Below are 13,213 nucleotides of genomic sequence, written 5' to 3'. Positions count from 1 at the left end.
TTGTATTTAGCTTTTAAAGTTAAAATAATGATTCTTCTCAGCAAAGTTACAATTCCTGTTTTCTCCTTATTGTCTTTAATGGCTCTTGGAGTCCCAGTTTCACTCAGACTGATGGGATTAGCACACGAATGATTCTCTGAGAATCTCACCTTTTGTTCTACAAATGGCTTTCGGAGCCCAAATGGCTCTTGGAGCCAAAGTCCCAGCTCCAGACGTTGAATCATTAGGCTGATTGGATTAGCAATGCAAAAGAATGTTATGCTGATTGAATTAGGATTGGCCAGACCCTCAGTCTAGGGTGTTACCTAAACCTGTTACATGCTTTGTTTGAATTTGTCTCCACCTTCAAAGGTCCCTCCTCCTAAAATGTCTATAAAGACACCATGTAAAGCCAATGTACTTTAGACCGTTGGAAGAACTGCAGCTACCGTACAGTGAAGTTCTCAATAAAGAATAACTTCTGTTTGAACGCGATCCCAACGTCTCCTGGTCTCTTCTTTGAAGAAGGAAAAAGTTTCCAACAGTTCTAACGAACATTCGTAAACAGCATCGCAAAGTTGTGTAGTTGGAACGACAGCTCTCGACCTGTGGTTAGAAACAGAGTTTCTTGAGCAAAATAAGCAAGCTGACATTCAGTACAACCTGTGTCTTTTATTTAGAATACAAATGTCATTTGCATCTTTTAGTTTGTCAAGAGATTTAAAGCACCGTTTTTAAGAGTGCGCATGTGTGAACGTTCTCTACTATCCAAGAACGAGCCTATGATTGAATCTGGAAATAAAGCAAAATAACTGAGAAAAATGAGAAATAGTCCTCAGATGCCATGTCTGTAATTTATCAAAACATCTAGCGTTAATTCGATCTCAAACAGATTCATTAAAAGAAGCTATTACTCCACCACGTGCGTGACGTCATAAACCAACGTGGTTGAATGACCACTTTGTGACAATATGGTTTTGGGAAACAGTCGTGACTAGCTAGTTGATTTCTTCAACGACGCATCTTTCTATGGTAGTTAAGCAGCGAGTTACGGCGTTGTTCGGGAAACACACCCCTGGGCTGCGTTCAGCCCCGACAAAACGTTGCACAACGTTTTTTTAAACAGAAAAGGTGATGCGTTGAGCACACTGTTCTGATGACGCAAGAGTTGCAACTATGGCAGCTGAGAAGGCCATTCTTTGTGTTCTTTGTGAAGAATTTTCGGAGCCTGATGAAGTCGGTATAAATATGTGTTTAATACTACAAAATATGCCTGATGTTACAGTATGACTTGCCGCCCAGAACAAAAGAGAACATCCCAATCGAGTGAAGGGATTGCTGAAACTGAAGCACACATCTTACCTAATTCACACTAAAACACATCTATTTAGCCTCACATACTGACTTTATTTGTAGTTCATACTGTTTTAATACCCTGTATTTTCTTTCTCATTTTTAGGAAAAGCACTTAATTACCATTGTTTATTTCTATACCAAATGTCATACACTTGCAATGAAGCTAAAAATATAAACTACATCATTATGTTGATAACCTATATTTTTACAATAAAACTTACACAAACATGTCTTCTAATATCCTCAGTTGTTGCGTATAACGAGCTGCATCGAATACATTTGTAAATTACTTTCCTTGAACCCATTGTGCGAGTTCACTTTAATACCGCGAGCTTTATATACATGTTGCTGCTGATTGGACTGCAGTTCTGGCACACCCACCAAACAAGAGAAAACGTATCTCAAACCCCGTTGCACACCGGTGCACGCCGTTTCGAGGAAACATGACGTTCAACCCGGAAACCGTAGCAAAACATTGCGCACCGTTTTGAACTTGAACGTGCCCCCGGCTGATGTGTGTGTGTGCGCGCTCGCTCTTCTGGGTGAGGTGCCCATACAAGGAATTCCACCCTTTTATGACATTATACAGGTTCATACTCGAAAAAAACGTTCCAAAACTTATACGAATCCTGAAGGAGTGTATTTGGTACAGGAATACTCAGTCATACGTCTAACTAACTTTTTGAATCTTTGGCCATGTTTAGCATGAGAATCCAACTCTTTAACAGTGTAAACTAGTCAGAATGCATGAGATAGCATTACACATCCCCTTTAAGCACACTCTAGTTTATCATCTGCCGCTTTAAATGCTCGTACTCTTTTAAGCAGATGGATTCTGATTGGCTGTTCTATGCGACAGTCATGTTTCATTTGCAACCTGACATAAATATAGGCCTACAACAAAAATAATATTTAAGTGTTCAATAAAGTGTATTTACTTTTTTATTTACACTTTTATATAATTATTTTATTTTGTGAGCTCAAAGTTAAAGTTTGTTAGCTTGTTGTTCTTCAATAAATGAAAAGTTTTATATTGCATATTGGACTGACATATGGCAAGCAGTTTTAGCTTAAATTGTACCCAGCGTTACTCGTCGTAATTGCATTTTTACTAGTAAGAATTCAATTTGAGAACTCTACAATTCAATTATTACTAGAAAAATTACAATTAGAGGGCTCTAATTCAATTATTATTAGTAACAATTCCAATTAGAGAGCTCTCTAATTAAAATTTTACTAGTAAAAAACGAATTCAATATATGTAAAATTGCAGAGCTCTGTAACTGCATTCTTACGAGTAACAATTCAATTGTAGAGCTCCGTAATTAAAAATGAATGGAAGTCAATAGAGACATATGACTAGTAAAAATTAATTTGTAGAGCTCTCTAATTGTAATTTTTCTAGTAATAATTGAATAAGAGAGCTCTCTAATTGTAATTGCTACTATTAAGAATTGAATTGTAGAGCTCTCTAATTGAATAATTACTATAAAAAATGCAAATACGACGAGTAACGCTGGGTACAATTTAAGCTAAAACGGCTTGCCATACTGACAGGTCTTTGTCTAGATCTGGTTTGAGCAGGAAACTATATTAACGATTCATTGTTTTTAATCGCTGACGATAAAAAGATAAATAAATAAATTAATAATGTCTTACCGTGCAAGAGGAACGCAGAAACCGCGAACAAACTAACAAAACACTTTTTTGTCTCCATATTTCTTCTTAAACATAAAACATTTTACAAAATCAATTCGTTTTTAGATAAGAACAATACCGTTTAAGCGTATGTGCATTAAACTGTGTCGTTAGTAAGTAATTTCCCATCATCATAGTCTTCACAGTCAAGGGAGAGCAGTCGCCGCCTCAGTTTGTTTGGCACAAGTTGGCACGGCAACAGGAAGTCGGCATATGGCAAGCCATTTTAACATTTAACAGCTAGACTGGAAATGTGTTGCAGATATCTGTAATTAAGTTTTGCCTAGTCAAAAAGAACATTTCAGATATCCGCAACTACATTCTTCCTATCCATAATTGTCATTTCGGATATCCACAAAGACATTCTTCCTAGGACAAATGACACCACTTTTGCCATTCATTTGTATGGGGTTTATCATTTCAGATATCTGATGTCTGACGAAGAGCCTATGTGCTTGATATGTTATCGAGTCTATTATTACATTTTTCACATTTTTGGAGCCATGGTGTGCCGACTCCACCCCCCCCCCCCCCCCCCCCTTTTTTTATAAATTTTCTTGTCGAGAACCCAATTTGAGCAACATATTGCTTTGCTTTGGATGTGCGTGCTTTGGATCTGATTTTACTTTTACAGTAAAATATTTTTTTTTCCATTACAGATATCTACACTTCAGTTGCAGATATCCACTATGTGAATTATGGATATATGCAACTGAATTGTAGATATCTGTAATTCCAGTTTAGTCATAACTCCAATTCAAGGTATATTTAATTCACTTCATTTCAAGATATCTACATGTTCCTTTTCAGATATCTTAAATTAAGTTTTGACTAAGCAAAATGGCGCTGTAGATATCTGTAACTGGAGTTAGGGATAGTCATAATTTAATTGTAGATATCTATTATCAAGTTATAGATATCTTGAAATGAATTTTGATTGGAGATATCTAAAATTTGAGATATCTGTAACTTTCATTCTGCCTAGTCAAAATGTAATTACAGATATCTTGAATTAGAGTTTTGACTAGGCGAAATGACGTTGCAAATATCTATGCAAATTAGGCCTGCGTCACACTTTAGGCAGGAGCAGAGCGTGTTGTTGTTCAGATCATCAAAATCACATAGCACCTGTTAACTGTTAATTAGCACTGATTAGCGCAATGTTGGAGTCGCCAGAGGGCCAAGGAGTTTTTAAACGTCTTTTTCATGCTGTTAGCTACTGTTTCAACCTGAAATCAATACAGGCTAGTAAAAAGAAGTTAATGTTATTGCACTTCCATGGCAAGAATAGCATGCATTTCAGCATCTTTATTAAAGTGAATTAGTGTGAATCTCTGTCCCGCATAAATCTTACGTCAACAATAACCTACGGTAATTTTAAGCATGATCAAAAACATAGAAATGCATGGCAAATATTGCATGTTGCCAATATTTTTGAGAGACCTGGAAACATGGAAACATTTACTGGTGTTTTTTTTCAATTACAGCCAACACCATGACTGCTTCTTTATTCTTCCATTCATAGAAATAAGGAAATGAACCTACTTCTTTGATTTTGGGGAGGGGCAATTATGTATTTAAGGATATCTAAAATAGAGCAATGACATGCACAATAATTTGCATTAGTCATAATCAGGTTTGAGATATCTTTAACTTTCATTCTTCCTAGTCAAAACGGACTTTACAGATATCTGCAATTGTCATTTAAAGCTGCAGTCGGCACGTCTGGCTCATTGCCTTAGCCAAAATTTTTAATGTTTACAACTCTCATGCCCCTCCCCCACTACCACCGAGCACCCTCCCATCGAGTTCTGTGAACGCACCCCTCTCTTCAGCATCGAAGCATCATTTTCTTTTCCTTGGTTGTTTTGGACCTCCTATCTCTGTTTTTTAACTGAGGAATTGGAAGCTTTAGTAGATTTTCTCTCCGCCATCACGATTTGTACAATCCAACACACCTGTGAACTTCAGGCGTGTGCATGTGATACTGTAACGTGCGCAAGGGAGGGGGGATCTGTGGCGTGTGCATGAACTGTGATTGACAGGCTCCAGGTGGAGGTAGAAGCTCAGTTTTTTTTAAAACCGGCTGATATATGTTGTTCTGTCAGAACATAGTGTTGGTTTCAGTGAATATTATCAAAATAATCTTGCCGACGGCAGCTTTAAGATGTGTGACGAGTTGAATGTCGTTTTCAATGACGTCATAGCAGATATTTGTAATTCAGTTTTGCCTAGTCAAAGCTGAATTACAGATTTAATTCATTTCGACTAGTCACAATTACGTTACAGATATCTTGAATGACAATTCCAACTATCCAAAATGTAATTACGACAAAGACGTTGATATCTACAATGTTAATTCCGGATAGTCAAACTTAGCTTTTAAATGTAAAAAGGGCTTGCCATAGTCGGCACACTTGGACACATTTCTGAATAATAATCAGTTGATGACTCATTACAAGAGTCTGATGTATTACATCACACTTTTCAGTGAACAATCGAGACATTTGATGTTTCAAATGCTTGTCTGTAACAAGCTAAGATGATTTGCCATCTTTACAGAAAAATCAAGTCAAACATTTTTGTGAGATCCGTCTCAATGACTTTACATTTGTCTTCACTTTTTGTATCAGTTCACATTTACAAAACTGATGTAAAGCTATTTGTAAACTAAAAGAAAAGCCTTTATCTGTTTTTGTTTATGTTCTTCATGTGTGTTTGGTGATGAAACAAATGAAATACAGTGAGTGGTACAAGATTACTTCCAGTCAACAGAATGTGTTAAAGGGACCAGCAAAATAAAGTGAAACCCTCTTTTGTTCTGGTCTGGGTTTTTAAGGGAAACTGTCAGAACAGTCGAGGGGAATCTGTCCAGAAAACCCCTATGCAGTGTTTCAGTTTCAGAGTCAAACTCACACTCATGTGTGTCTCTCGACTGTCAGGTTTACATTTCTTTGTATTTCCACATTTGGAATTGTGTTACACACATTGTGCTAATAGAAAACACACTATAGTTTGTGCTACAGACTAGTTGAGTTTAATCTTTAAAACACACGACTGCTTTACTGTGTTGTTTTCAATCCAAGTTTGGGTAAAAAAAATGGACAAACCCAAATGTTGGGATAATTTCTTTTTTTTAATTAAAATTTAACCCAATGGTTTGTCCATATTCGACCCAAATTTGAGTTGAAACAACCAGCATTTTTAACCCATACAAATGTAGGTTAAATGTTGAGGGTTAAGTTAAAGGATTATTAAGTTAAAGGATTAGTTCACCTCAAAATGAAAATTTCCTGATAATTTACTCACCCCAATGCCATCCAAGATGTCCATGTCTTTCTTTCTTCAGTGGAAAAGAAATTAATTTTTTTGTGGAAAACATTTCAGGATTTTTCTGCACACAATGGAGTTCAATGGCAACCAAAACGTTGAAGTCCAAATCAATGCAGTTTCAAAGGGTTTTGAAGTGCTTCAAAGGGCTCTACATCTGAGGGATCCCAGCTGAGGATTTTTTTCATGACCTTTCCAACATGATGACGTAATACATGGCGCTTTGCAGACTAGCACAAGATGAACAATTGTGGTTAAAAAGTATATAACTTTTTATTTTTATTTTTAGAAAATGAACGATCGTTTTGTCAAAAATGATGTCAAGTGCACGCCATAATTGTGTAATTTGCATGATTTATTTATACCTGAAAAATTCAAATGTTATACTTGGTTTATTCTGTATTCTTCTGAAATCATCATGACCATTTAGATTAAGCTGAGTCTGGTGTTTCTGCAAATCTGTGTCCAGAATAGATCAAACTAAAGGCCCAATGAAAGTAGCAAGTGCACATCATGTGGGACTGACTCAGCAAGTTGCAGCATCGTGACTAAGAAAACTACTTTTTTATATGAACAAGGAGCGGTTCGACTCAAAGATGAGAACTGACGAGTCTGTGTTCGTGAGATCCACGTAACTCGGCTGATGTGAGTCTCTGTGTGACATCGGGTCCCTAATGAACGAATAACTGAAAGTTTCCCAGACAGCAACATAATGTCGGCCCAGATCCGGCCCACATCTGGTACGTGTTGAATTCATATGTACCAGATGTGGGCCGGATCCTGGCCGACACTGTGTTGCTGTCTGGGAAACTTTTAGTTATTCGAAATAGGTGTTTTCAATGTATTCTTAATAAACTAAAGACACTTATTTTAGATGGCTGTTATAGAACAATCCCAGATCGCTCTGTCTGTGTTTGGGAATATTCACACATAATTTACAAATACACAAAGAAAATGTTAGAGTTTACAAACTTTTTATTTTTTTGATAAAAACAATACATCACGGTTGTTTAAGCCAATGAGCATTAAGCTGTGTCATCTTCACAGTCGAAGGAAAGCAGCCGCCGTCTCAGTTGGCTATTTCAAGATTTAAGTTAACACAACATCATAAGTCAAACCCACGCTTGGACACATTTGTAATCAGTTAATCGCTCATCACAAAACACAACTGTTTTTGGGTTATGCAAGACCAGAACATGGAAAAAGAAAAACTTTTGCAGTTTGTATCTTCCGATGAATCATCCATGGATATACTTCTGTTCAGAGTTTGACCTCTGACTTTTATTTAACTGTTTGCCAAACATGCTCTGATGATTCAGTAGGTGATTTCGCTGTCAAACTGTGATGTTCATAAATAGCAGGACAGGAGGAAGACCTTCACCTACAAAAGACATACATAAATGGTCACTCTCCTGCACAAGATGCTTGTCCAACAGATTAAATAAACATTTCTGAAGAAACCAAACCACAGGTTTCAGTTGCATATGATAAGAGTCAGAAGAATATTTATATGTTGCCTAACTACATTTATAACATGCGTTCAGTGGAAGTGTGTTTGAGTGTGTGTGTGTGTGTGTGTGTGTGTGTGTGTCGTGGGAGGATTCACACATCAGACAAAGAGCTTGAGTGTTTTCAGTGGATGATCTTCTCACTGAACAACTGAAGAAAATGGTTCAAATGCGTGTTTTGTTCTGTTTGTGTTGGTGGCTTATGATCTGTAAGTTATGAAATTTTTTTATGGCTTAATATCAGTAACAAGCTAGGATTTATTGTTTATTTGCATTTCTTCACAGATGAATCAAATTAAACTTATTGTGAGATCTGAATAATGGAAATGACTATAATGAATTTGCATTTCTCTTCACTTTTTGTATCAGTTCATATTTAAACTTTACAAAACTGACGCCAGGCTTTTTAAACCAAACATAGACTCAATCTGTTCTTGTTCGTGTTCTTCAGGTGTGTTTGCTGTTGAAACAAATGAAATACAGTCAGTGTCAGTGATGGAGGGAGAATCTGTGCTTCTACACACTGATGTTACTGAAATACACACACATGACGACATACTGTGGAAGTTTGGAGCAGAAGAGTCTCTGATAGCTAAAATAAACCGGGATTCTGGAATCTTCTCCACATATGATGATGTTCCTGATGGGAGATTCAGAGACAGGCTGAAGCTGGACAATCAAACTGGATCTTTGACCATCACAAACATCAGAACTGAACATGCTGGACTCTATGAAGTAAAGATAATCGCATCTGAACTGTCATCAAAAACATTCAACGTTTCTGTCTATGGTGAGTACAGATCATTTTAAGTTCTTCACATTTATTGACAGTAGTGGGTCTATTAATACATTTAGGGGAGGCAGATTCTGTGTCGTAGCGCTAGTTTATGCTTGGCTGCTAGTTTTACATAAACACTTCCTGCTTCCGGAATGTGGAGTAGGGATTCAGAACTTCCGGTCAACAGTATTTCTCGATAAGGATTTAGATTATCAGCCATAATGTCTAAACCATCCGAGGTAGACTGACCACGAGCTATGAGGTTGTGAAACTAAGGTTTTTGCTCCTGTAGAAGTTATAAGTTCGTATGAAATCAACCTTGTTTTTAGAAAAACATGTTTTATCCGCGATCTTATGGAAAAAAACTACACTACCCACAATCCTAAGCGTAGCAGCAACGTCTGCTGATTGGTCCAACTCGCTGTTACCATAGAAACGTTTACCTTACCGGTGAACGGCTAGAGCTATAACAACAATGACAGGCTACACCCGCAGCTGTTGTTGTAGTGTACCCTTTCCTCAGTTTTGACGTTTCCACTTGAGAGTTTTCATTTACCATCCGAACCACATCGTCATATGTGACTTCAGGCAGGTTGTGGAGAGATTTGGTCCAGCAGTATCTATCGGACTCCACCATTGTAAAAAGCTAACCGGAAGAGCCGTATCCCTACTAAAAGACGTACTTCCGGTCTTCAATTTTTTCGTGACATAGGCCTATTGTCCCATTTGTCAGTTTAGGTTTCAGAAGGGTGCCCGCGAGTTCCCCCTTTGCGGCCGATATACGCCCTTGATTCACACTTTTGCAGAGTCGCACTGAAGTGAACTCCACAGACTTCAAACTTACCCGACAGTCAAAGCGGCGTTACGTCATGAAAGTGTGGACTCAGAGGAAGACCGCGAGGGCTTAGGGTGCCATTTGGGACAGGGCCTAATAGCCTACTTAGATTTTTTTGTGTGTGTGTACACAGTGTATGTGTACAGTCAAACGCTTAGCCTTTCAAACTATACTCCATTTGATAGCATGTGCGAACGACACGTACGCTCTAGAAAGATTCATCTTTGCCCAGTGTCTGCGCTATTTTTCTCCAGAAGTTATGACCGATAAAAATGTCTTTGTATTCTTTTAAGCTAAAGTTGTGGCTCTCATAACCTCCTCACACAAGCACTTATCAATGCGGGCGTCTGATGTTGATGTCGTCTCTGGTATTTTGTTGTTGTTGTTCTGTCTCTACTTTCGTTTTTCTACTGTGAAACAACGGGCCAGTGTTGCCGGCTTGTGGAACAACTCATTAGTGCAAAACTAATTTTGTGAAAACAAAATACGTGCAAATGAAATTATGTGTGAGCCTTGCGTACACAAGCTTAAGCGTATCCCGTTTTTTCTGTTCAGGAACTTACGTGACCCGATTTCATGTCATATCTAGTAAAACTTTCTAGTGTGTGGTGATTTCACGCTTTCACAGAACACACTCCATGCGTGAACAACTAACATTACAACTTTATTATTTCTTTTTTCTGCATTACTCAACAATTTACCACTAGAGCCCCTAGTGGTGCAGTTCCACATTACATGTGTTATAGTAAGCAATTACTATGAATTGAACATCACATATTGTATACTTCTCAACACAACATAGTGTAAGTTAAATAAATTAATGTTGCATGTAATTTGCAGGGGTGTGAAGTAACACATTACAAATACTCACGTTACTGTAGTTAAGTAGATTTTATAAAAAAGAAAAAAACTTACATGAGTAGGCTACATTGTAAGTGATGTAGCCTATCTGTACTTTTACTGAATTAATTTCCCGCATTTGTGGTCATATAATGCTTGTTTTAATTTTATTTTTATCCATCGACGTCATGGATTTTATTTTCGACATATTGACAGAATCTGTATTTTTATTTTCCGAACAAAGCCAGCATGTTGAATATCACAATCCTATTGTATCATTGCTTTTTTCTCTCTCAGAAGTCCATGTTCATTGCTGTGGGTCTACTGAAGCTGTGATCCGATTGGTCCTCTCTGCTCTGGTGGGCGTGGCTACTGTCGCTGTTGTGCTTTATGACATCAGATCCAGAAGATCAAGAAACTGATATATCATAAACATTGTGACATATCTCAGAGTTTTAATCAGATGCAAATGGAATTATCAAGTTTATAAAAATATATTTGTGATTTTTTTTATGGAAAAATAAATCACTGTTTGATGAAAGAAATATATTGAGGCACATGTATACAATGTACTTTTTATATGATATCCAAATATAATTTGCTTCAAACTGAACTTTGTTTAATCGTATTATTCTCATTATACTCGTGTTTATGGTTTATATATTTTATATAAGTTGTATTTAGCTGTAGTCTGATCTGAGTATAGTGTCAGAGTAAATATTGTGTTGTAATCTGTGACTGTGATGACCTCTAGCGGTGAGTTTGAGGAACTGTAGATTCATCATTAAACACTGATGCTGTTTGACCATCATCTATAGACCCAAAAAGAGTCTATTAAAGTGACAGAGAAATAATAATATATGTTAAACATCTCAGATCAAACTAGAGACCAACACTGATATATAATGAACACATTATTTAGATTTTTTAGAATATCTGATCAGAGAGGTAAAATTACTTTAAAGATTAATTCAGAAAAATAAAATGATTAGATAATATTGTATTATTGTAAATATAAATAAACAGAAAACAAAATCAAAACTCTGATACCTGATACCTAATAATTTTAGCAATAAAAGTTTTCTCCAGAAAAGTTGAAGTTGACACAATGTGAATATGTTTTTAAAGTGTGTTTCTAGATTGTTCCAGAAGTGACTGTTAAAGTCTCTCATATTTACAGTCTTAAATCACACACTGTGTCAAATATGAAACAGTAATAATGTGAAGAAAAGCTTCAGGGTTTGAATGTTTCTAAGAATTTAAGACATAAAGATTAGAAAAAATAAAATAATTCTTACAATAATCAAATCATTTATTTTATAGTAAAATTAGCCTTTATAACTTTTTACATTATAATCACAGAATCTATATAAAGCTCTTTACAAAAATAATTTATAAATATTAAATATTTGATGTTTTGCACGTCATATGACCATCAGAGAACTGTGATCATGTGATTGTGTCGTTTAATTATTCAAAAATTAACTTAGCAAAACCTTTAAGTGTGTGTGTAGTTCAGTGTGTGTTGAAGGTGTTTACTGAAATATAATAATAATAATAATAATAATAATAATAATAAACTTATTTTTTGATCAGTTAGTTGCCAAGGCATCATTTTCTTTTAGTTTATATTGAAGTACTAAAACTGTATGCATGTATAAATAAAAAATAATAAAACTAGGCATATATTTAAAAATATATATAAAAATGACAAAATCAAAATGACTAAAACTTTAAATTAAAATGAACAGAAAAAATAAATATAATTCAAAAAATGTGAAACAACTGTAAGAGTATAATCTGAAATGTCACTTCTGCTCTTATTTGCATGTTTGTAAGTGTATAATTTTTACTGTTGCTTTTAATAATGAGAATAAATGCAACATTTGAAATAACTATTTCATTGTTATAAATATAAATGATCATTATTTAAGCAATTCATATTTCCAGTGAAAAGATTGTCCTAGTATTTTTTACATCATTATTACTAATATTTAATATAGTATATAATATAGTTATTAATAAAATATAATTGTTAATAATTTTTTAATTAGATTTTTAATTATATTTCTTTTTTGTGGTCATTTTATTTAGTTAAAGTTTTTGTCATTTTGATTTTGTCTATATATATATATATATATATATATATATATATATATACATTTTTTAAATGTATATTTGTCTATAGTTTCATACATTTTTATTTATACATTTATACAGTTTTAGTACTTCAACATAAACTAAACAAAATGTTGCCTTAAAGGGGTGGTAAAACACCTTTTTTCGAAGGCTTGATTGTGATTGTGGGGTTCACTGTATATGTGTTCATGCTTCGTTTTTAAAAATTCACATTATTTTTCACATATTTAACCATTATTCTACACTGCTCTGTCCCTCCTTGTAAAAACAGTCGGATGATTTCCTGGTTCTATGAAGCCCCGCCCTAAAAAATACGCAATGGGCTCAGATTGGTCAGCTGGCCCAGTGTGTTGTGATTCGCTACTACCACAACAACTCTTTTCAAAAGCAACATAAAATGGCCTCGCCCCCTTTATGTATTGTGTTCCCAGAGGAGGGGTTTATGTAGTGATGTCAGCAAGCCCACAGGAATGTCTTGTAGTCCCTATCAGCCGTTTCTGTAGTTCTTAGAAATTGATTTCTTTAAAAGGAAATATCTCCCTTTGCTTCAAACTTTGAACGTTGTAACTTTGCAGATGTTGTTTATGCTCAAACAGCAACATTACACACTAACAAAAATAAGTTTATTATTATTATTATATTTCAGTAAACACCTTCAACACGTCACACTGAACTACACGCACTTAAAGGTTTTGCTTAGTTAATTTCAATAATTAAATGACACAATCACATGGTTGATGGTCACATGAT

The 13,213-nt window shown here is 35.5% G+C and overlaps 2 protein-coding genes across 3 annotated transcripts in view; one reads left to right on the top strand and one right to left on the bottom strand.

Moving 5' to 3' along the window:
• LOC311084176 (uncharacterized protein) overlaps window positions 1-3,193 on the bottom strand; it is a 17,726-nt gene extending 14,533 nt beyond the window's left edge. The window contains exon 1 of one of the 2 annotated variants that reach the window (XM_084116083.1): window positions 2,995-3,193. In XM_084116083.1, coding sequence (XP_083972209.1) covers window positions 2,995-3,052 — 58 coding nt within the window. In that variant the 5' untranslated portion in view covers window positions 3,053-3,193. The remainder of the gene's footprint in view (window positions 1-2,994) is intronic. The other variant, XM_084116084.1, reaches the window with a different exon arrangement.
• A 4,758-nt stretch (window positions 3,194-7,951) lies between these two features.
• Window positions 7,952-10,932, top strand: LOC311084187 (uncharacterized protein). The gene is made up of 3 exons (XM_084116097.1): window positions 7,952-8,080; window positions 8,323-8,661; window positions 10,622-10,932. Exons 1-3 carry the CDS (start codon window positions 8,032-8,034, stop codon window positions 10,744-10,746), a joined length of 513 nt encoding a protein of 170 aa, XP_083972223.1. The 5' UTR covers window positions 7,952-8,031; the 3' UTR covers window positions 10,747-10,932.
• The last annotated feature ends 2,281 nt before the right edge of the window (window positions 10,933-13,213 follow it).

This window comes from Abramis brama (genome assembly GCF_963993115.1).
Source record: "Abramis brama genome assembly, chromosome: 6".
Taxonomy (NCBI): domain Eukaryota; kingdom Metazoa; phylum Chordata; class Actinopteri; order Cypriniformes; family Leuciscidae; genus Abramis; species Abramis brama.
This window is presented reverse-complemented; position numbering and strand designations above follow the sequence as displayed.